This window comes from Symphodus melops (assembly GCF_947650265.1).
Source record: "Symphodus melops genome assembly, chromosome: 14".
In the NCBI taxonomy this organism is placed as follows: Eukaryota; Metazoa; Chordata; class Actinopteri; order Labriformes; family Labridae; genus Symphodus; species Symphodus melops.
This window is the reverse complement of record NC_136704.1, coordinates 2,762,969-2,786,010: the sequence shown is the minus strand read 5'-3', so window position 1 is coordinate 2,786,010 and position 23,042 is coordinate 2,762,969. Positions and strand designations below refer to the sequence as shown.

At 42.7% G+C, this 23,042-nt stretch overlaps 1 protein-coding gene and 1 pseudogene across 2 annotated transcripts; both read right to left on the bottom strand.

Annotated features, from left to right (window-relative positions):
* Window positions 1-315: 315 nt before the first annotated feature.
* Window positions 316-4,855, bottom strand: LOC306835155 (uncharacterized protein; the record flags this gene model as incomplete). Its single annotated transcript, XM_079361582.1, has 3 exons — window positions 316-373; window positions 456-1,580; window positions 4,848-4,855. The coding sequence occupies 3 exons, from the start codon at window positions 4,853-4,855 to the stop codon at window positions 316-318; spliced, it is 1,191 nt and encodes a 396-aa protein (XP_079217708.1).
* A 5,664-nt stretch (window positions 4,856-10,519) lies between these two features.
* Window positions 10,520-14,094, bottom strand: LOC306835154 (annotated as a pseudogene). Its single transcript has 2 exons — window positions 12,992-14,094; window positions 10,520-10,525 (listed from the first exon to the last, which is right to left on the bottom strand). The product of its transcript is annotated as an uncharacterized misc_RNA (transcript).
* Window positions 14,095-23,042: the final 8,948 nt, after the last annotated feature.

Here is a 23,042-nt window from a genome sequence, read left to right as displayed (position 1 = left end):
CAGCTACAGCCAGTGTACCGAACTTGTACCGCAGTGCTGTTGTGGATCCCTTCACTCGACTCTTCATCTCTTCCAGTTTCTTGACCTTCTCTGCGTCTCCGTTCTCCTTCATCTTTTCAATCAGGAAGTCCAAGTGGACAAGAGTGGACAGAGAATCAACATTAAGAGCCATCTGTTCCAGTCTGAGAACATGCTCGTAGGACTCTTCCAACCATCGATCTTTGTCCTCTTTAAGTTTGTCCATTGTCTTCTGAAGTGTTTCCAGAAGGCTTGTTTTCTCTTTGCGGTCTGCTTTACTTTGGTCATACTTCTCTTTCACGTCTTGAAGAGTTTTCTGACGTTTCCTTGTCTTCTGAACATATCTCCACTTTTCCTTCACATGATCAGACACAGGGCATTTCCTTGTACAGACAGTGCAGCGACCCTTACTCATCACCTCACAGTGTTTGGGATACCAGGCCATCCAGCATCCAGGGTAGTGACAGTTCTCCTCACAGACTGTACAGCACACAGCTCCTCTATACAACAACAGCCTCATTCCACCATTGATAGGTTCTTTGTCTTTGTAGACCTCATCAACGTCTACAGTGAAGTTCTTGTTGCTCTTCATCTCTTGTTCATGTGTCTTCAGGGCTTCCTGAGTCTGTTGGATTTCTCTCTGTTGTGATTCAATCAGCTGAACTCGCTCTTGCAGGTTTTGGATCGAGGCTTTCAGTGTGATGCGTTCGTTCAGAACGTCCACAGTTGTCCTCAGCTGTTGTGGAGGCGTTTTTAACAGAAACTTTCCAAACTCTGACATTCCTTCCATTGATACATCATATGCATGTTTAAGGGCATTTTTGTTCTTTGTGTTCGTCCTTTCTTTATTTTGAAGGTTATCAAACAGGAAGTGAACAGGCTGCTTCTCTTCATCTTTGGCACACTTGATGTTTGCTACTTCAAGGGCTTTAAGAACATTTTCAGGTGTACATCCATCTGAGTGTGTGATGAGACAGACAATGTTGTTCTCCATGTTTCTTCCAAACAGAGACGCCACTGAATCAAGGATGTACCTGAAACGATCACTCAGGTGATTCTCGCTCGCTTTCATCACCAGACCCACAACATTTATGTCATAAACTCCGTCCTCTGAGCGGAACAAGTCAACTATTTTTTTTGTGATGTCATCATCATATTCAATCCCTCTGGTGTCTCCGTATCCAGGAGTATCAATGATGGTCAGAGAGCAGGACAGAGTTTTATCTTCAAAACCAAAGAGCTCGTACACGATCACATCTGATGTCTGACTTTCAAACTGATCTCTCTTCTCCTCCTTCTCTACGATCTCAAACCAGACATCGTCGTTCCATGTCACTCCCATGGCGTAGTTGACCAGAGCGTTGATCAGAGTAGATTTTCCTGTTCCTGTTTCTCCCACAAGCAGGATGGTTTTGTGTACTTTAGTTGGATCTCTTTCACCAAGAGTCATTCTTGTTATGATCCCAATCTTCTCTTTCTTTGGTATCAGCTTGTAGACATTAGGAGATCCTGGACGGATCAGGTGTTTGCAGGTGATGTTGTCATACCTGTTTGTTGTGCTTCTGTTGAGAGGTGAAGACATCCAATCAAAACCAGAAAACATGGACAAAAAGATTCAAATGGGATCTTTTACTAAAAGTAGTTCATGCACATTCACACCACATGGATTTTCAATGCTGAGTCCCGCCCTGTGCACAGTGGCGTTTAGCTTCTCCTGTCTGGACGGAGGTGTTAAGTCCCACGCTGCAGATCAAAGCCGTAAATAAAACAGCTTTTTTTTTTTTACTGCTGCTACAACTGAACTGAGCAAGCTGAAACCATATTTGCACACTTGTATTTATTTATGTCCAAAACTTATTTGTACCCTGTCTGAAGAGATTCTTTTGATATTTTTCATTGACCTTATCAGTTCAGACTTCTATACTTTATTTCTACAATTCACTTAGCAGACGCTTTAATCCAAAGCGACGTACATCAGAGACGAAGTACAACAGAAACAAGGATTGAAAAAAGGGCAAACCATGTTACCATGTGCAAACAATCAGCTTTAAATCCGAGTGGACACACAAGTGCTGACAGGAAGTGACCAGAAGTGCCGACAGGAAGTGACCAAAGCAAAGCACAACAGCTGTTCTTAAGAGTTCTAACCAGTATAGAAACCATCTTAAAAGTTGTTGTTATAAAACAAAATCCTCATCATTACTATCATCATCATCATCATCAACAACATCGAGACCTGATTGGTGGAACCTTGACACTTTAATTACTTTTTATGGGGGTTTTGTGTCTGGTTTTAGTAGGTTTAATAGCTCTTCTTCACTATGATGCGCTTTTGACACAATCCATCCCCTCCTACTGAGAGACAAGCTGACCGAGATGAGGGTGGACTCGTACCTGGTGAGGTGGATCACTGACTACCTCACAGAGAGACCACAGTACGTCAGACTGAAGGACTGCACATCTGACACTGTGGTCAGCAGCCCCGGAGCACCACAGGGGACTGTGCTCTCCCCTGTCCTGTTCACCCTGTATACCTCTGACTTCGAGTATAACTCTGAGCTCTGCCACATGCAGAAATACTCGGACGACACTGCGATAGTTGGTTGTGTCAGGGATGGACAGGAGGAGGAGTACAGGACCCTGATCGAAGACTTTGTGACGTGGTGCAGTGCCAACCATCTGCAGCTAAACACCTCCAAGACCAAGGAGATGTTGGTGGACTTCCGAAGAAACAAACCACATCTAGAACCTGTTTCCCTTGGGGGGGTCGACGTGGAGGTGGTCAGGACCTATGGGTACCTGGGGCTGCAGCTGGATGACAAGCTGGACTGGTTGCCTAACATGGACACTACGTGCAGGAAGGGACAGAGTAGTCTGTACTTCCTGAGAAGGCTGGGGTCCTTCAACATCTGCAAAAAGCTGCTGCAGATGTTCTACCAGTCTGTGGTGTCCAGCGTCCTCTTCTACGCAGTGGTGTGCTGAGGAGGAAGCTGCAAGAAGAGGGACGCAGCACGCCTGGACAGACTGATCAGGAGGGCCGGCTCTGTGGTGGGTACAGAGCTGGACTCACTGGTGACAGTAGTAGAGAGGAGGACTCTGGACAAAATGCTCTCCATCATGGACAACACACACCACCCTCTGCACAGCACCTTCACTGGGTAGAGGAGCATGTTCAGTGACAGACTGCTGTCACAGTCGTGCTCCACGGACAGACTCAAGAACTCTTTTGTCCCCCTATAGGCCATAAGACTGTACAACACTTCACTGTCACAGGGAAGAAGCCCACGGTGAACCCTGGACTCATTTTTCACTTTTTTTCTCATTCCTCATCTGCACTGCTGACCTCAGAGTCAGCCTCCAGTTGGACACTTAAATGCATATTGATAGTCACCTTACTGAGCACAGGTCACTTTAAAGATAATCACCCTAATCATGTCTGGTTTCATCCTACTGTTGTGTTATGCTACATCTGTAATGGTTGACATGATCACCCTAATTAGGTCAAGTTTCACTCTATTGTCTTTGACACTTAATGCTAATCTGCTCCTCAATAGTTGGGTACTTTAATGGCAATCACCCTAACCACTCCTGGTTTCACCATATTGTTTTGGACACTTAATGCTAATCACTGCTCCTTTATGTTGCTGAGCACTTTAATGGCCCAGTCTGCATCCCTAACTGTCTGCATTGACTGTTTAATGACTGTACTCACTCCTCTGGCACTACCTCAAACACCACTGTACATGCACATGTAACTAGTTTCTAGAAGGCCAGCACTTTGTTTCTAAGGTTCCTTAACTGTTTACAGGTCTCTTTTAATCAGCACATGTTTTTCTCTCCTCACAGGTTATGTACATTATGCTATATAAGTTTTAAGTCTAATGCTAATGCTAACTGCACAGGTTTAACCTGTAATTATATTTACTCTTAGTCACATAGGGGCTGCTAAATCTTGTTTGGGGGATTATTGTATACAGAGGGGAGGGGGGACAGCAGGTGTGTATCGTAACTAATGTCTTGTGTCCTGCCTGTCTGTATACTGCTACTGGATGCCTTGAATTTCCCTCGGGATCAATAAAGTATCTGTCTGTCTGTCTGTCTGTCTTTCTTTTGGCACAGAGCCAAAACAAACTAATAACATGTCAAGACGAGTACGAAAGGGACGGAGTTACTGAACGTGCAGCCACTCGTGTCAGTGCACAGGTGAGAAGAGAGGAGGAGTATGATGGTGAAGGATATCAGTGAGGGAGGAGGGGGTCAAGGGCTTTTTGTTTGAAGAGAACGATTTTGAAGGTAATCAAATAATAATGTTGGAACGACAAACGTACACAGTGATGAGCTACGTAGTGCATCACAGACTGCAAGTCAGCACGCAGCGTCATTCACAACATCAGTGTGCATCAACCAGATCGAGGTGAGGTGCCATGTGTGCCAACAGAAAGTGAGCTCTTGCAATAGTGGTGTTCATATGCACAGATAAAAAGAAGGATAGAAAAATGTGGCAAAACATATTTAATTTCCACCTTTATTATTATCTCCAAATTAATCTGATCTGCAGCAGGCAACACGACACAATCCACTGATCGACTCGACGGTACACAAAGACAACACCACAGATACAGATAGATAATCCACAGCTGAAGTGAAAACAGGAACTTTAACCACACTGAGCCAGACGCAGGAACAAGTTCAGACACGGCACAGAAAAGAGCCTTCAGATCAGTCATGACCAACACGCGGTCAGATGTGACAAAGCAGGATTTTTATTCCAACAATCAAATAATAAAAACTGAAACAACTCATCTGTGTTAAGGAAATATATTACTCACGTTGCCATGGTTACGTCTTCAGATGAGCTGGAGGAGGGGGCAGCTGATTGGTTCTCTAATGAAAAAAAAAACAAGCAAGTGACCTCGGCGTCCTGTCAGCTGCCATCTTGATATTATCAGCTCTTACCGAGTGAACAAACTCGCTCAGCTCCTCCCCCTTCATGCAAACATTTATTAAACAATTACACTGAATGTCGCTTCATATCAGTCTTACCGTCAGTTTGTCTTTGTTCCCGTGTATTTCAATCTGCTGTTATCGCTTCTCTTTGTTTGTAAATCTGTGTTTTAAAGTGTTCTAACCTGTTGTTCAGCTCTCAGAGTCAGCGGTCTGATGTCGAGGAGAGAGAGCAGAGTTTATATCAGCAGTGGGAGGGCACCTGAGGTCACATGATGTCACAGAAACAGACCACAGAAATGTTTATTTCATCAAAGCAAAAACATTACCTTTTAAAGTCAACTCTCCTCCCTCTCATTCTTTGTTTCACTGAACCTCGCCGTTTCTCTGAAATCACGTGACAACAAAAGATTGTTTTTACTTCATGGAGAGTAATACCTGCCCCTCTTCATAAACATGCTGAGAATCTTATCAGAGACCTGCTTACTTGCATTCAAAAAGTTGGAGCAAGGAACTCAAATGTCATTGATATTTCTGTTTGTTGAAAAAAAAGGTCTCAAGTTAATTATTCGTCTTTGTGTATTTTATTACAGAGAATAAATGTTCTTTTGCAAAAGGAGGGAGTGAAAGGCACAAGTGATAGAAATCACCAGGGCAGTGCAGAAAACCCATGCTGACATGTTCTATCATTCTGCTCTAAGAAGTCAACATTTCTCAAAATGGGGAAACTGAGAGCGCTTTTCAGAAAGGAGGAGCTGAATGCAGCCAATAGTACAGACATAAAAAATACAATATCTCCATATAAAATACATTAAAAAGGTCATACTTCAAAATCACAAGAATCAGAGAACGAGTCCATCAACCATCTGTGTGCTCACACCTGGTAGGTTTAGGAGAACACATCATAAAATAGTGTGCTACAAAAAACGCCACTCAGTGGGTTGGCCTGCTGGGTGCAGCATTTGGAGCATCATAAGTGTGGATTGTGGGTGGTGGTGACTGTCTTTGCTGCTGTTCTAAAGCAGCAGCTGCCTCCCGCAGCAGCTCCACAACGGTTTTCGCCATGTTAGTATCAAACCATAGTAACGTGTCTCAAACTGACCGGTCTTCTCGTTCTATGGATTTAGTGGCTAACAACTTGCAGTTGCACCAGCGTGAAAGATGCACACCACAGCGCCACCTATTGTACTGGATGCGCAGTCAGCCTGTGAGCTGACGTCTGATGTCACTTTCCTGCGCCGTCCACTTTGTCAATTCCTTTTCGAGTTGGTTTGAATTATGATCAGTTTTTAGCACAGCAAGTTTGAAAAGGAAAATCCAAAGACATTTTCGTCTTCATTTGGATTATTTCATACAATGTGCATGCATAGAGAGCAAAAGTATGATGCAAACTAGATATTCATTTTAAATATAGGTCAAATAATGCCCCTACATTCTAAAAGTTAAAACGTATTTCTGTTCATGCATTTTCATTATAAAATTTGCATTTTCATATAAATTATGATACAAATTTAGCAGGGCATTTATTGAAGATGAAAAGCATATGCCATTTTTTTCCTTAATTTTAATTTAGTCAAAGAATGTGCATTTTTGAAGTTGAAAAATAAAATTGAAATTAGATAAATTAATCATAATTTTATTTTAGAATCAAATAATACACTGATATTCTGAAAATTAAAATGCATTTCTGTGAATACATTTGAATTTTAAACTTATTGTTATCATTTGAATTGTGATCACTAATCACTTCCATACTGATTCCATACCAAGTTGAGCTGATTTGAGAGTGATCGGAACAGGTTTGTAATTTTTTTTATATCCAACATCATATTTCTCTATATATTACACATCTATACTTATTTCTACATTTCTACATATTGCTCTCCCTTGAACTGCTACCTTATCGTGGTGGGGGGGTTTAAGTACCCAAATGATTCCAGGAGCTATGTTGTCGGGGACTTTATGCCCCCAGAAGGGTCTCCAAAGGCAAACAGGTCCTCTGTGATGGGTCAGACTAAAAGCAGTTCAATATACCCCTATGAATAGAAAACCAGCAAGAAGTGAGACGTCGCCCAGTACGGCGCAGCAGGGACCCCACCCTGGAGCCAGGCTTGGGGTTGGGGCTCGTAAGAGAGTGTCTGGTGGCCGGGCCTTTGCCCGCGGGGCTTGATTGGGCTCAGCCTGAATGGACGATGCGGGCCTGTGATCTCTGTTAGCAGTGCTTTCGCTACTACTACAGCGGTTGCATGCTTGGCTGGAAAGTCTTCCACCCATTTTTAGAACATGTCCACCATGACTAGGAAGTATCTTTTACCCTCGCTGGGGTCAGTTTGATGAAATCCATCATAACATGTTGAAATGGTCTGTCCATTGCAGGGTGTGCAGCTTGATGTGTCAAAGGTTTGGGCCTGCCTGGATTTTTTTCAGCACAAATCAGTTTTTACAAAAATAAGCTGCAAAAGTTGAAAACCCCTTTGTAAACTGTTCATTAAACCAGAAGGTTTAATAAAGCAAGGAAATACAATGCCACCGATTCTGATTAGCAGATGCGAATTGAAACTCTTTGAAGGTGATGTAGGGACCTCCCACGGCGGCAACATTATGTTGGGTTTTATGATGTAAAATTTAGTTCAATCAGGAGAGACAAGTGATATTAAGAATGAATTTATTACAGTGAAAAAGTGATTGACAGAATGAGATTTGACAGAATGTTTTGGCGCTTGGACTCTATGGGATGGAAGATGCGATTTAGTGATGAAGTCCTGCTCGTCATTAGGATAGATCCCCCCATGGAGTCCAGACCCTGGTGGTGGAGGACTGATGATTTGATGAGACCGAGTTGGAGAAGAATTGATGGGAGTCGACTCTGCTTCTGAAGATGGCGGTGATGGGGAGGTGGAGGGGCGCACAAAGCCAGCTTGAAAGAACTAGGGAAGAAAAAGGATCATATTTAAAAGGAGAGCTGAACGATGATTGGCCGAAAATGAAGGAGGAACGCTGCGCCATTGGTTAGATGAGGTCCGGTGACAGAACAGCTGATTAACCCACGGACGGCCCAAACTGACAGCTCGAAAAGGACAGTGTGAAAAGGGTGACTGAGAAACCTGATTGTGGATCACTTAAAGTCTTCCTTACTGAACTTTTGCTAAGCTTCATTTGTCGAATTAAATGTAATAATTAAGTTTACTTAATTATTAATATAAATCAATAATTATTATTAAACTGAGTTTAATAAACCTCTGAGCACCACCCTGTAAACAGGGAACAACCAAAATATTACAAATATCAGTCTCAAATTACTTACTTAAATACCAATATCATCAATAATTAAAAATCTGTATTTAATTGAAGGTGTGAAATCCAAACACAAAGCCCTTTCAGCCAGCCTAAGTCACAATGAAAATACACAGTAATCACAAACAACTGCTCTTTAAATTATAACAGAATTTATTTAACAAAGAAAAATCAACTTAATCAATGAAACTCAATCAAACAAACAACTATTACAAACTAAACTACAGGTAACAAACAAAAACAAACAAGCATGGCACGTGTGTGCGTGTGTGTGTATGTGTATATGTGCGCGTGTTTCTGTGAGAGTCAGAGAGAGAGAGAGATCAAAATGGCAGCGTGACCACGCGATGGCGGACTCTGAACACAGGTCTCCTAACCTGGTCTATTGTCTAGAGACGGAGTCAAACTCTGTCTCTACCTGATCTATGTTTCTGTAGCGTCTGGAAAGCCACAGATCTCTATGTGTGTGCGTCTGCCAAAAGGTGCGTGTGTGAGTGCGTAAAAGGTGGGAAGAGAGAGAGAAAAGAGCACACCTTGAAAGCTCAATCTCAGCCTGGAACTCACGCACAACTCAGAGCATAGTTAACTTCACTACCAGAAGCCAGTGGCCGGATTTGTATCAGATGGCGCTCACACTAGTCTTTCTGATAATGAGTCTATTACCTGGTTATGACGCAAGAGTTCACAGAGAAACACACGGGACGCAGCGGTCCAAATAAAGAAAACAAAAGAGGTTTTACTCTCATAAAACCTAAGACACGGTGGTCAAACACCAAGCAAAGTTTCCCAATAATAACTCAGTTATTAAACACACTCTCTATATCTAACTGCCCAGACCTAGCTAAGCCTCACTGGTAACCATTTGTCCGCGGCTGATGAAGGAAGGAAAGGGGTCCTTGGAGCGGTCTTTATCCGTCTCCCTGCAGTTGTATGTTGATGGCGGCGCGTCCAAGGGGTTGAGCAGGGCCGTGGTGTCCTCCGTCGAGCGAGGTGATCTCAGTGGATGTCCTTTCTTTAAAGGACGGAACGAGACGTAATCCTTACGATCTCTCTCAATACCGTTTTAATACGGGAGACACAAGACGCTCTTCTTAGAGATGCGTTCAAATGGATGATCTAAGCTCGGAATTCAGGATGTCGGTGTGCTTCAAGGCCTTTGATTAGCTGCGCGCCAAAACTTTTAAACAAAGAAAATCGTGCTGTCAAACAGGAAGCAGAGTTGTATCCTCGGACGTCACCAGACGACGTATGAAAGAGACAGAACAATGGGGCACGACCGGTTTTATCCCTCCCAAACTTCACACCTATGTGTTAGATGTGGCAAAGCCTTCTGGGAGTACCTGCAAGGCATGCTGGGATAAAGAGTCTTTTGTCATGGTTCTCCAAAGGGACACAGCCTGAACTTTGTCATCCTGGCTGGACCCAACAGTGATTTTCTGTCTGCGAACCCCCCAAGGAGTTCAGTTTGGCGTCAGAGTCGTTTACTTTGGAATGTGTTGAAAGGGAGTGTGAATCCAGAGAAGGGGGGGGGGGGGGGGGGCAAGAGACCCTCTGAGGAATCAGTAGATAGACATATTCCACAACAGTGTCAACAGCTACTATATGTGTGTGGTGTGTAAAAGCACCCTACAAATCAATCTAATACGGAAAATCAAAAAAGTCTAACCTTAACTCAACCACCCAAAACAGCACTACAACTGGCAGAGTGAAAACTTCAAGGCACTAAGTAGGAAGGAGCCTGGTGACAATGAATTGACACTTGTACACCTGACACTAGCTTTTTGGAAGGAAAAGCCTCTGCCAACACCCTCCAACATTATTTCATCATAGATGCAGGAAATGGAGTAAGCTTAAACATAGCTGAAGTAATGCGACTATGGGTTGTGAGTGTTGGTGTTCACAGACACATTAGAGCTGATAATCTGTTTAAATGTCCGACGCTCCGTTTAGCATCTTTTTAATGTCCGTCTTTTCTCCAGTATTAAACTCTGCTCATGTTGAGAAGTTTCATTGAAGTCTGATCCCGTGCAGCGTCCAATCAATGAGTGATATACGAGAAGGGGGCGTTAAGTCAGCTCTCGTGTCTCCTCAGTCATCGCTCCTCGGATCTGCCTCCTCTCTCCTTCGTTCGCTATAAGAGCTTTGGAACGATCCTCAACATGGCGGCTCTGGAACTACTTCTAGTTTGGCCGAGGACCGAGGACTGAGGAGACTGCAAATAAGGGACTTGGGATCCAGCCCCTGTTGCTGGGATCATCTCCCTCTAAACCTGTGGAGGCAAGTGTGGGTCTGGCAGAGGAACAGAAAACACAATCCTTCCATCTAGTTAACTTTAACAGTGAATTCAGCCCATTTGAGCCACAAATTTTGGTCCCCATAACCTGTCCCCAGTGAGAGTGCGTCTTGTACAGTCGGGTGGTGGTCATGGTGGCAGTGTAGTCAAGTCCGTGAGTACTCACGTTAACCTTTCCGGTGGGACCTTACCGCTAAATAGAAACGCCCTATAGACTGGTGTAGTTATGAGTCCTAAAACCAGGAAGTGAGTTAGAATTTTAGCGCCATGGGTTCCTAACTCTAAAAGTCAATGGGGATTTTGAATGTGTTTGTGTTTAGACGCCTGAAATAAGGTCTGTGGTTAACACAAGCTGAAGAGATGTTGATGTTTTGTTAGACGAGATAAACTACGTTAGCTAAAACCCCACTTGTGAATTTTAAAGTTTTTATGCGAACTTTAAACGCTGGTTGCTAACGAGTAGCTAACTGAAACTACAGTGGTTGTCATGGAGACGTTACACGTCATCACGCCGGGAACTCTCTCTAATCCTCCTTACAGTCTCTAGTCATGTTTTTCAGTGTTCTTGCAAATATTAGGTTAATAAACAATTTATTAAGCTGGCGTTTCAATGCAAAAATCCCATAGGCAAATTTTCGAAGGAACCACTGGCGCCATTTTTTCGGGTTGGCCGACAAAAATACGTCATTACTACACCAGTCTATTGAGTCAGTTTTATTGGCTTATTGTTTAACAAAAAGGGAATTTATTTTTTGTAGAGTGTGCTCTCTGTGTACAATGCAAACATAATAACAACAATAACAATTAGCTAATTAAAGACTTATGTAAGAGACTGGATGAAGATAGACTGGATTATTCTCACTGAAGTGAATGAATGAAAAACAATCAACGTTATTGTTTGGACTTGTTACAAGGTTTTGTTTGTAAAGATAACAAAGTCAAAAATAAATTGCACAACATTTCACTTTTTTTGTTTATTGCTTCTATAGTAGTATTTTCCAAACACAATTTAACAAAGCCTATTTCTACAAATATTTACATTTTATTCTTCTGATTGCCAGTACCAACTATTCAAAATATATTATTTTGTATTTTACAGTGAGAGAACGTTGAGCAGAGTTCAAGTTATCGTTGGTGCGGCCCTCTGACAAAATGTGGGTTTCTCATGTGGCCCCTTGTAAAAAATATTCTCCCACCCCTGCTCTATAGGCTACATTTGTTTTTCCAAAAGATCCCTGTGTGTTAAATGCTGATTATTAAAGGTCGAGTGTTAGGTTACTCAACTTTAGATTAGTATGTCTGCAGTTAGCCTACCTTGTGTTGTGGATCGGGGGGGTCCCTCAGCAGAAGGATGTGTAGTTTCCTTCAGTGAATGCAGGGAGGCTTGTTTAAAAGAAAGGTTGCTCCATTGCCGTCTGTGTCAACTCCCGCTGAGTCTAATTCCTCCTGTGTGTCATCTTTGAAATCTGTTGACAGGAATACCCTATTTTTTAATGCAGTTAACGTTTAGAATCTGTTAAATTTGTCATGACAAATACTGATCATATTGGCTTAAGTTACGAACTATTCGAATGTAGCTGAACACCTTATCTATATTCTGTGTGTTCTTGTGACGGTTCACCATTCGTTGCACCAGAGAAGCCGACATCAACTCCACCATCTGCTGTAGTAGCCAGAGGACGGTGACCAAGCATCTCGTTCAATAAGTTGTGAAATTTAAATGTTGATGGATTAGAGCCACTTCTATTGTTCTGGTGTTTGGCAATATATAACTGTTTCTTCAAAATCTTCCATCGTGACCTAACCTGCTTAAATAGGTCAGCATTTCTATGCTTTCTCCCTTCAGAACATCCAATTATGTTCAAGTCATTCATTACGGGAAGACAAAACTTGGTTTCTTCGTTGCTCCAGAAGTAAGAAGTTGTCGTCATCGCCATCACGTTTGTTTTGGATTCGCTCGTCAGTTACAAACTATGCACAAAGCATGATGTGTTCTGTACACATCAGTGTGAAACGGACACTTTTGTGGTGCCACTTGTTCTTTAAACGTGGGCACAAAAGGTGTGAGGGCCAGGCATAGACAGACAGGCAGAAAATGCATATTTGTCGGTGCACTCAGTCTTAAATTCATGATATTCAGAATCCACGTATTTGTTAAGTTTGGAGCATGCCATGTTTGCAAATCTGACTGTGTTGTTGTAGCTAATGATCACCTGTGTGACCGCGGGGAAGTCAGTTTTATGTTGGAGGTTTGATGTTCAGTTTACCTGGAGCAAAGCCGAGCGAACGTCTGCCAAATATCCAACTTAAAACTAACTTCCTGCAGAGGAAAGGAGCACTCGGTGGAAGAAAAATTAAAAAGCACTCACGGCCACAATGAGTTGCCATAGTGACGTTAAATAACAGCTGATAGGACATTTGAAATGGGCACGGGATAGATACGTGATTGGACACAAAAGTCTCCTTGTCTCCGTCCTCCATCATCTTTTCAATCTGGGAGGCCAAGTGAACAAGAGTGGACAGAGAATCAACTTCTACAGTGAAGTTCTTGTTGCTCTTCATCTCTTGTTCATGTGTCTTCAGGGCTTCCTGAGTCTGTTTGATTTCTCTCTGTTTTAATTCAATCAGCTCAACTCGCTCTTGCAGGTTTTGGATCGAGGCTTTCAGTATGATGCGTTCGTTCACAACGGCCACAGTTGTTTTCAGCTGTTGTGGAGGCGATTTTAGCAAAAGCTTTCCAAACTCTGACATTCCTTTCATTGATACATCATATGCATGTTTAAGGATTTGTTTGTTCTCTTCTGTTCTTTCTTTATTTTGAATGTTATTAAACAGGAAGTGAACAGGCTGCTTCTCTGCATCTTTGGCACACTTGATGTTTGTTTCATCAAGGGCTTTAAGCAGATGTTCAGGTGTTATTCCATCTGAGTGTGTGATGAGACAGACAATGTTGTTCTCCATGTTTTTTCCAAACAGAGACGTCACTGAATCAAGGATGTACCTGAAACGATCAATCAGGCGTTTCTAGCTCGCTTTCAGCACCAGACCCACGACATTATCTCAGAAACTCCGTCCTCTGAGCCGAACAAGTCAGATAAACTATTTGTGATGGCGTCATCATGTTCAATCCCTCTGGTGTCTCCGTATCCAGGAGTATCAATGATGGTCAGAGAGCAGGACAGAGTTTTATCTTCAAAACCAAAGAGATCGTACACGATCACATCTGATGTCTGACTGTCAAACTGATCTCTCTCCTCCTTCTCTACGATCTCAAACCAGACATTGTCGTACCATGTCACTCCCATGGCGTAGTTGACCAGAGCGTTGATCAGAGTAGATTTTCCTGTTCCTGTTTCTCCCACAAGCAGGATGGTTTTGTGTTCTTTAGTTGGATCTCTTTCACCAAGAGTCATTCTTGTTATGGTCCCAATCTTCTCTTTCTTTGGTGTCAGCTGGTAGACATTAGGAGATCCTGGACGGATCAGGTGTTTGCAGGTGATGTTGTCATACCTGGTTGTTGTGTTTCTGTTGAGAGGTGAAGACATCCGATCAAAAACCACAAAACCTGAACAAAGAGATCCAAATGGGATCTTTTAATAAAAGCAGTTCATGCACATTCACACCACATGGAAACCTTTCACAAAAATACGTCTGAATGTGACTCCATCTCAACATTGAATGTAAGAAGAAGCCCTCGTCACCCTTCAGTTCCCCTTATGGAGGCTACAGACTGAACGGTAAAGTTATTTTCAGGGACTCAAAGACCCCGTTCATCGGATTGTTAATGCTGATTCCTGCCCTGTGCACAGTGGTGTTCAGCTTCTCCTGTCTGGACGGAGGTGTTAAGTCCCACAACGCAGAACAAAGTGGTAAAAAACAGCTTTTTTCATGCTGAACCATTGAACTGAACAAGCTGTAACCATATTTGCACACTTGCATTTATTTATGTCCAAAACATATTCGTACCCTGCATGAAGAGATTCTTTATTTGTATTTTTCACTGATCTTATCAGTTCAGACTTCTCTCCTTTGTTCCTACAATTCACTTAACAGACGCTAAGTCTGCTCAGTGAATTCAGTGACGTCAGCGACGTACATCAGAGACGAAGTACAACACAAGCAAGGATCTAACAAAGAGCAAACCATGTCAGTATGTGCAAACAATCAGCTTTAAGTTCACTGGACACACAAGTACTGTCAGGAAGTGACCGAGGTGACCGAAGTGCTGACAGGAAGTGACCAAAGCAAAGCACAACAGCTGTTCTTAAGATTTTTAACCAGTATAGAAACCATCTTAAAAGTTGTTATCAAACAAAACCCTCATCAATGACTTTTTTATGGGGGTTTTTGTCTGGTTTTAGTAGGTTTGATAGCTCTCCTTCACTATTTGTTGTTGGATGTTGTTCTTGCTAGCTAATCACTAATCACAATCTTGATTTTCCCTCGGAATCAATAAAGTATCATCCGTCCGTCCTTGCTTCCTTCATTCCTTCCTTACTTCGAGTAAAGTCACATGTACCAACTAAAAAACATCCCCCACAGGTCAGATAACAACGTGCATGGGGAGTTCCTGAGGGAGGGAGGGAGCTGTGGAGAAGTTCTGTACAGCAGATAAAAGATGTTGGCGTCTGAAGATAGGGGTCGGCTTTTTCCCCGAAGTGTCTGAGGCTAGGAGAAGGAGTATGATGGTGAAGGATATCAGTGAGGGAGGAGGGGGTAAGGGCTTTATGTTTGAAGAGAACGATTTTGAAGGTAATGAAAAATGATAAAAAATAATGTTGGAACAACAAACGTACACAGGGCGATGAGCTACGTAGTGCATCACAGGCTGCCAGTCAGCACGCAGCGTCATTCACAACATCAGTGTGCATCAACCAGATCGAGGTGAGGTGCCATGTGTGCCAACAGAAAGCGAGCTCTTGCAATAGTGGTGTTCATATGCACAGATAAAAAGAAGGATAGAAAAATGTGGTAAAACAGATTTAATTTCCAACTTTATTATTATCTCCAAATTAATCTGATCTGCAGCAGGCAACATGACACAATCCACTGATCGACTCGACGGTACACAAAGACAACACCACAGATACAGATAGATAATCCACAGCTGAAGTGAAAACAGGAACTTTAACCACACAGAGCCAGACGCGAGAACAAGTTCAGACACGGCACAGAAAAGTGTCTTCAGATCAGTCATGACCAACACACGGTCAAATGTGACAAATCAGGATTTGTATTCCAACAATCCAATATAAAAACTAAAACAACTCATCTGTGTTATGGAAATATATCACTCACGTTGCCATGGTTACGTCTTCAGATGAGCTTGTTCTCTGTAATCAAAAAAAAAAACAAGCAAGTGAACTCGACGTCCTCTCAGCTGCCATCTTGATATTATCAGCTCTTAACGAGTGAACGAACTCGCTCAGCTGATCTGTTGGGAGACACTGTGTGCAATATTACTAATCTGCTGTGTTCTGGAGCAAAGCCGAGCGTGTGTGTTTTGTATACTCATGTTGTCCTAACATGTTTTGTCCTATCTCTATTTTGTCATGTTTTGAGCTATGATACATGAGGATGTTCCTGACTCCTACCTCCCCCTTTTGAAATAGCACGTGCTGTGCTTTTTAGAAACATCCAAGTGAAAAGGTTTTGAGTAATCAGGGGAGTGGAGAGTGGACGCAGAAGATAGAGATTTCTTGAGAGAAATAAAGGCCTGTTCAGCGTCAGTAGTCCAGTCAAGAGTAGCCTGTAAGTTAGTCTGTCCAGCAGCAGTCATGAGGGCCAGAGAGGTGCTACATCCTCTGTGTAGTCAGTGATAAAAGAGGAACTGTAACCAGTCAGACCAAGAAAAGACATCATATCACCAACTGTTTGAGGTTTGATATGATTCAAAATGCATGCCAGTCTTGAGAAGTCAGCATTTCTCAAAAAGGTGAAACTAAGAGTCAGCGCTTTTAAGAAAGGAGGAACTGAAATACAAAAAACATAGAAAAAAAATACAATATCTCCATATAAAATACGTTAAAAAGGTCATACTTCAAAATCACAAGAATCAGAGAAAGAGTCCATCAACCATCTGTGTGCTCACACCTGGTAGGTTTAAGAGAACACATCATAAAATAGACAGTGTGAAGCTGAAGTCTGTAACTGAAACATTTAAGAAGGAGATGAAAAGAGAGAGGTTTTGGGTTTGTAGAGATTTGAGGGAACATTCAGGGATAGCACTGTTCTTCTGACTGGCGACTGTGTGTGTTAAAGTCAAAGCGGTGGCGGCACAGAGGGTGTCAGCAGGAGACGGGGTAAGTTTGAAAGGGGGCCGAGGAGGACATTGAATGTGGCAGTAGTGCACATAACAACATTAACAGGAGTATGAGATGTTAAGGCGGCGTACTGCGAGCACCACGGCCCGGTACCAAGAGTTCGTGTGATAAGCTGCATAACTTCTCTTGGACAAATTCAAGAGTGTCCTGTCAGCTGCCATCTTGATATTATCAGCTCTTAACAAGTGAACAAACTCGCTCAGCTCCTCCCCCTTCATGCAAACATCTTCATTAAAGACGTTCACTGAATGTCGCTTTACATCAGTCTTACCATCACAGTTTGTCTCCGACATCCCGTGTATTTCAATCTGCTGTTATCTCTTCTCTTTGTTTGTAAGTCGGTGTTTTAAAGTGTTCTAACCTGTCGCTCAGCTCTCAGAGTCACTAAAATGTTTCATCTATCATAACAAAAACATTACCTTTTAAAGTCAACTCTCCTCCCTCTCTTCCTTTCTGTTTCACTGAACCTCGCCGTTTCTCTGAAATCATGTGACAACAAAAGATTTTAGTCGACAGGGAACAAAGGCCGTGGAGAGCCTTGGTGATGGAACCATCAGGGGCTGCTGTTGGGGATGAATGTGTAACAGGAAGCTCCAAACATGCTGCAAACGGCCCCCTCTTTGGCCAACAGCATGTTGAGCGCCATTCTATTCTGTAAGGTCATAAGAGAAGTGGCTGCCAGTTGCTTTGAAAAACCAGCAACAGCATCACAGGTGAGATTAGTGTTGGGGTTTTCAGGAGCAAATACCAAATTAATTAATTACATACCAATATCATCAATAATTAATAACCTGTATTTAATTGAAGGTGTGAAATCTGAACACAAAGCCCTTTCACCCAGCCTAAGTCACAATGCAAATCCACAGTAATCACAAACAACTGCTCTTTAAATTATAACAGAATTTATTTAACAAAGACAAAATCAAGTTAATCAATGAAACTCAATGAAACAAACAACCGTTATAAACTAAACTACAGAGACAAACAAGCGTGATGTGTGTGTGTGTGTGTGTGTTTCAGTGAGAGAGAGAGAGATCAAAATGGCAGCGTGACACAGAACACAGGTCTCCTAACCAGGTCTATTGTCTAGAGACGGAGTCAAACTCTGTCTCTACCTGATCTATGTTTCTGCAGCATTTGAAAAGCCACAGATATCTATGTGTGTGGGTCTGCCGAAAGGTGCGTGTGTGCGTACAAGGTGGAGAGAGAGAGAGAGAACAGAGCGCACCTCGAAAGCTCAATCTCAGCCTGGAACTCACCACAACTCAGAGCATAGTTAACTTCACTACCAGAAGCCAGTGGCCGGATTTGTATCAGACGGCGTTCACACTCGTTTTTCAGATAATGAGTCTATTACCCGGTTATGACGCAAGAGTTCACAGAGAAACACACGGGACGCAGCGGCACAAATTAAGGATACAAAAGAGGTTTTACTCTCATAAAATCTAAGACACAGTGGTCAAACACCAAGCAAATATTATCACAGTTTCACAATAATAACTCAGTTATTAAACACTCTCTAAATCTAACTGCCCAGACCTAGCTCAGCCTCACTTGTAACCGTTTGTCCGCTGTTGATGAAGGAAGCAAAAGGGGTCTTCGGAACAGTCTTTAGCCGTCTCCCTGCAGCTGTATGGTGATGGCGGCGCTTCCAAGGGGTTGAGCAGGGCCATGGTGTCCTCCGTCGAGCGAGGTGATCTCCGTGGATGTCCTTTCTTTAAAGGACGGAACGAGACATAATCTTTACGATCTCTCTCAATACAGTGAGAGATTTAATACGGGAGAAATAAGACGCTCTTCTTGGCGATGCGTTCAAATGGATGATCTCAGCTTCGAATTCAGGATGTCGGTATGCTTCAAGGCCTTGGCTTAGCTGCGCGCCAAAACTTTTGAACAAAGAGAAGCGTGCTGTGAAACAAGATGCAGATGGGTATCCCCGGACGTCGCCAGACGACGTGTGAAAGAGAGTGAACAAGGGAAGACAACCGGTTTTATCCCTCCTAAACTTCACACCTATGTGTTAGGTGTGGCAAAGTATTCTGGGAGTACCTGCAAGGCATGCTGGGATTAAGAGTATTTTGTCATTGTTTTCCAAAGGGACACAGCCTGAACTTTGTCATCCTGGCTGGACCCAACATTAGTCAGTAGTTGCAAATTATAATGAACATAATTATTTCTGTCCACATTTTCATTAGATAGATAGATAGATAGATAGATAGATAGATAGATAGATAGATAGATAGATAGATAGATAGATAGATAGATAGATAGATAGATAGATAGATAGATAGATAGATAGATAGATAGATAGATAGATACTTTATTGATCCCGAGGGAAATTCAAGGCATCCAGTAGATTAGATGTTATCCAAACAGAAAGAAAAATTCAAAGCCACTGGCATTTTGATCAGAAAGTTTATACTTGTCAGGCACTCCACGAGGGACCCCAATAGCATCCATATATGTGGGGCCCTTGGACTGGTCAAAATAGTAGATGTAGTCCGTGGAGACGCCAACTGCTGATCTCCTCAACCGGAGGATTTGTGAGAGATAGAAACATTATAATGGGTTCTCATCATGGTCACAGGCAGGATCAGGGTCTCCAGGGAACAAACACCAGTCCAATCGGTAGGGAGGGTTTGCCAAAGGGAATAAAAATAACAATGCCCGAATAAAACTGCACAGGCTTCCAACAGTCCATTAAATTCATTGTTAACATTAATTGTATCTGAGCATAAATGGGATGGCTGAAAACATACATGAAGTGTTCCATAAACATGTTCCAGAAACATCCAAGTGAAAGGGTTTTGAGTAATCAGGAGAGAGGACGCAGAAGATAGAGATTTCTTGAGAGTTATAAAGGCCTGTTCAGTGTCAGTAGTCCAGTCAAGAGTAGCCTGTAAGTTAGTCTGTCCAGCAGCAGTCATGAGGGCCAGAGAGGTGCTACATCCTCTGTGTAGTCAGTGATAAAAGAGGAACTGTAACCAGTCAGACCAAGAAAAGACATCATATCACCAACTGTTTGAGGTTTGATATGATTCAAAATGCATGCCAGTCTTGAGAAGTCAGCATTTCTCAAAAAGAGTAAACTAAGAGTCAGCGCTTTTCAGAAAGGAGGAACTGAAACACAAAAAACATAGAAAAAAATACAATATCTCCATATAAAATATGTTAAAAAGGTCATACTTCAAAATCACAAGAATCAGAGAAAGAGTCCATCAACCATCTGTGTGCTCACACCTGGTAGGTTAAAGAGAACACATCATAAAATAGACAGTGTGAAGCTGAAGTCTGTAACTGAAACATTTAAGAAGGAGATGAAACGAGAGAGGTTTTGGGTTTGTAGAGATTTGAGGGAACGTTCAGGGATAGCACTGTTCTTCTGACTGGCGACTGTGTGTGTTACAGTCAAAGCGGTGGCGGCACAGAGGGTGTCAGCAGGAGACGGGGTAAGTTTGAAAGGGGGCCGAGGAGGACATTGAATGTGGCAGTAGTGCACATAACAAGATTAACAGGAGTATGAGATGTTAAGGCGGCGTACTGCGAGCACCACGGCCCGGTACCAAGAGTTCGTGTGATAAGCTGCATAACTTCTCTTGGACAAATTCAAGAGTGTCCTGTCAGCTGCCATCTTGATATTATCAGCTCTTAACAAGTGAACAAACTCGCTCAGCTCCTCCCCCTTCATGCAAACATCTTCATTAAAGACTTACACTGAATGTCGCTTTACATCAGTCTTACCATCACAGTTGGTCTCCGACATCCCGTGTATTTCAATCCGCTGTTATCTCTTCTCTTTGTTTGTAAGTCGGTGTTTTAAAGTGTTCTAACCTGTCGCTCAGCTCTCAGAGTCACAAAAATGTTTCAATTATCATAACAATAACATTACCTTTTAAAGTCAACTCTCCTCCCTCTCTTCCTTTCTGTTTCACTGAACCTCACTGTTTCTCTGAAATCATGTGACAACAAAAGATTTTTATTTCATAATGAAGAATAATACCTGATCCGTCTTCACAAACATGACAACAATCTTCTACCAGCTAACTTACATTCAAGAAGTTGGAGCAAGGTGCGGCACAAACCAGTGAGCACAGGGGTCCTTCCAGCCCACAAAGCCCACCCTTGAGTTGGTCCAATCTCAGTGTAAATCTGACTCTTGTGGGAGGTGCTCCTGCAGAACTGAGGACTTAACCTGTACTGACATGTGTCAGCGCAGCAGCTGTGCTAGAATGATGACAAATTCCAAGACGTGATGCATGAGAGCGATGAGTTTTTAAGTCGTTTGTGTCGGACCCACCACAGCCAATCATTAAAGGGATTATCAACACCTGAATGTTCTGCAAGTGTAGTCGACAGGGAACGAAGGCCGTGGAGAGCCTTGGTGACAGAACCATCAGGGGCTGCTGTTGGGGATGAATGTGTAACAGGAAGCTCCAAACATGCTGCAAACGGCCCCCTCTTTGGCCAACAGCATGTTGAGCGCCATTCTATTCTGTGAGGTCATAAGAGAAGTTGCTGCCAGTTGCTCTGAAAGACCAGCAACAGCATCACAGGTGAGATTAGTGTTGGGGTTTTCAGGAGCAAATACCAAATTAATTAATTACATACCAATATCATTAATAATTAATAATCTGTATTTAATTGAAGGTGTGAAATCCGAACACAAAGCCCTTTCACCCAGCCTAAGTCACAAAGCAAATACACAGTAATCACAAACAACGACTTTTTAAATTATAATAGAATTTATTTAACAAAGAAACATCAAGTTAATCAATGAAACTCAATGAAACAAACAACTATTATAAACTAAACTACAGAGACAAACAAGCGTGATGTGTGTGTGTGTGTGTGTGTGTGTGTGTGTGTGTGTGTGTGTGTGTGTGTTTCAGTGAGAGAGAGAGAGAGAGAGAAAAGAGTGCACCTCGAAAGCTCAATCTCAGCCTGGAACTCACGCACAACTAAGAGAAAAAACTAAGAGTCAGCGCTTTTCAGAAAGGAGGAACTGAAACACACAAAACATAGAAAAAAATACAATATCTCCATATAAAATACATTAAAAAGGTCATACTTCAAAATCACAAGAATCAGAGAAAGAGTCCATCAACCCTCTGTGTCCTCACACCTGGTAGGTTTAAGAGAACACATCATAAAATAGACAGTGTGAAGCTGAAGTCTGTAACTGAAACATTTAAGAAGGAGATGAAACGAGACAGGTTTTGGGTTTGTAGAGATATGAGGGAACGTTCAGGGATAATACTGTTCTTCTGACTGGCGACTGTGTGTGTTACAGTGGGGGGGAAGGAGCCTGAGCTTGTGTGGGAGGTCGAGAGTTACTGGCTTAGATAGTCAGGTCACGTGCATGCACAGCTTGGGCTCTGGAACCCAGCTCCTTGAGAGAGGCTGGACTCTTCATGTCTCTGGAGTTTCCTGCGGTGAGAGGTGGCGGGCTGGTGTGGGCTTGCTCATAGCCCCACAGCTCAGCCGCCAGGTGTTGAAGTTCACCCCGGTAAACGAGAGGGTCGCGTCCCTACGCCTTCGGGTTGGGGACAGGTATCTGACTGTTGTCTCAGCCTACAACTGAACAGCAGTGCGGAGTACCCGGCCTTCTTGTAGTCCCTAAGAAGGGGTGCTCAATGGCGCTCCGACTGGGGACTCCATTATTCTTGAAGGATAAAAGTTGCTATTTCATCCTTTTCCTAAATGTTGTTAATAGAAATCTGACTCCTCTAAATAATTACCTCAAATCTCTGCGCATTCTTTTGATGGGATGAGAGGAATGACTGGAGGCGTCTCTTTCAGGTTAACAGAGTTTATTAACCCGATGAATCAAGAATAGAAGTTACAGAGTCTCTGGGTTCAACACTACGCGTCCCTGACAACAGACAGATGCTGGATCAGTTCACGAAGTCTGAGCCCCGACTATCTTTCCCTGAACCCTTTTATACATTAGACAGAGAATATCTAACCAAATTATGCATTCAAGAATGTGCGGTGTCCTTCCTCCGATTGGGGCAACTTCCAAATTATGCGTCTTCGGATGAGTGGTTCCCCTTCTCTCATTGGTGCATCTACTCCCGAATCCTTTCACCTTCTGTAGGGGAAGACACTTCCTACCTGTTTCTTATCACAACCTGACATCTAGTCTAGTAACTAATTCTTTTTAAGCAACA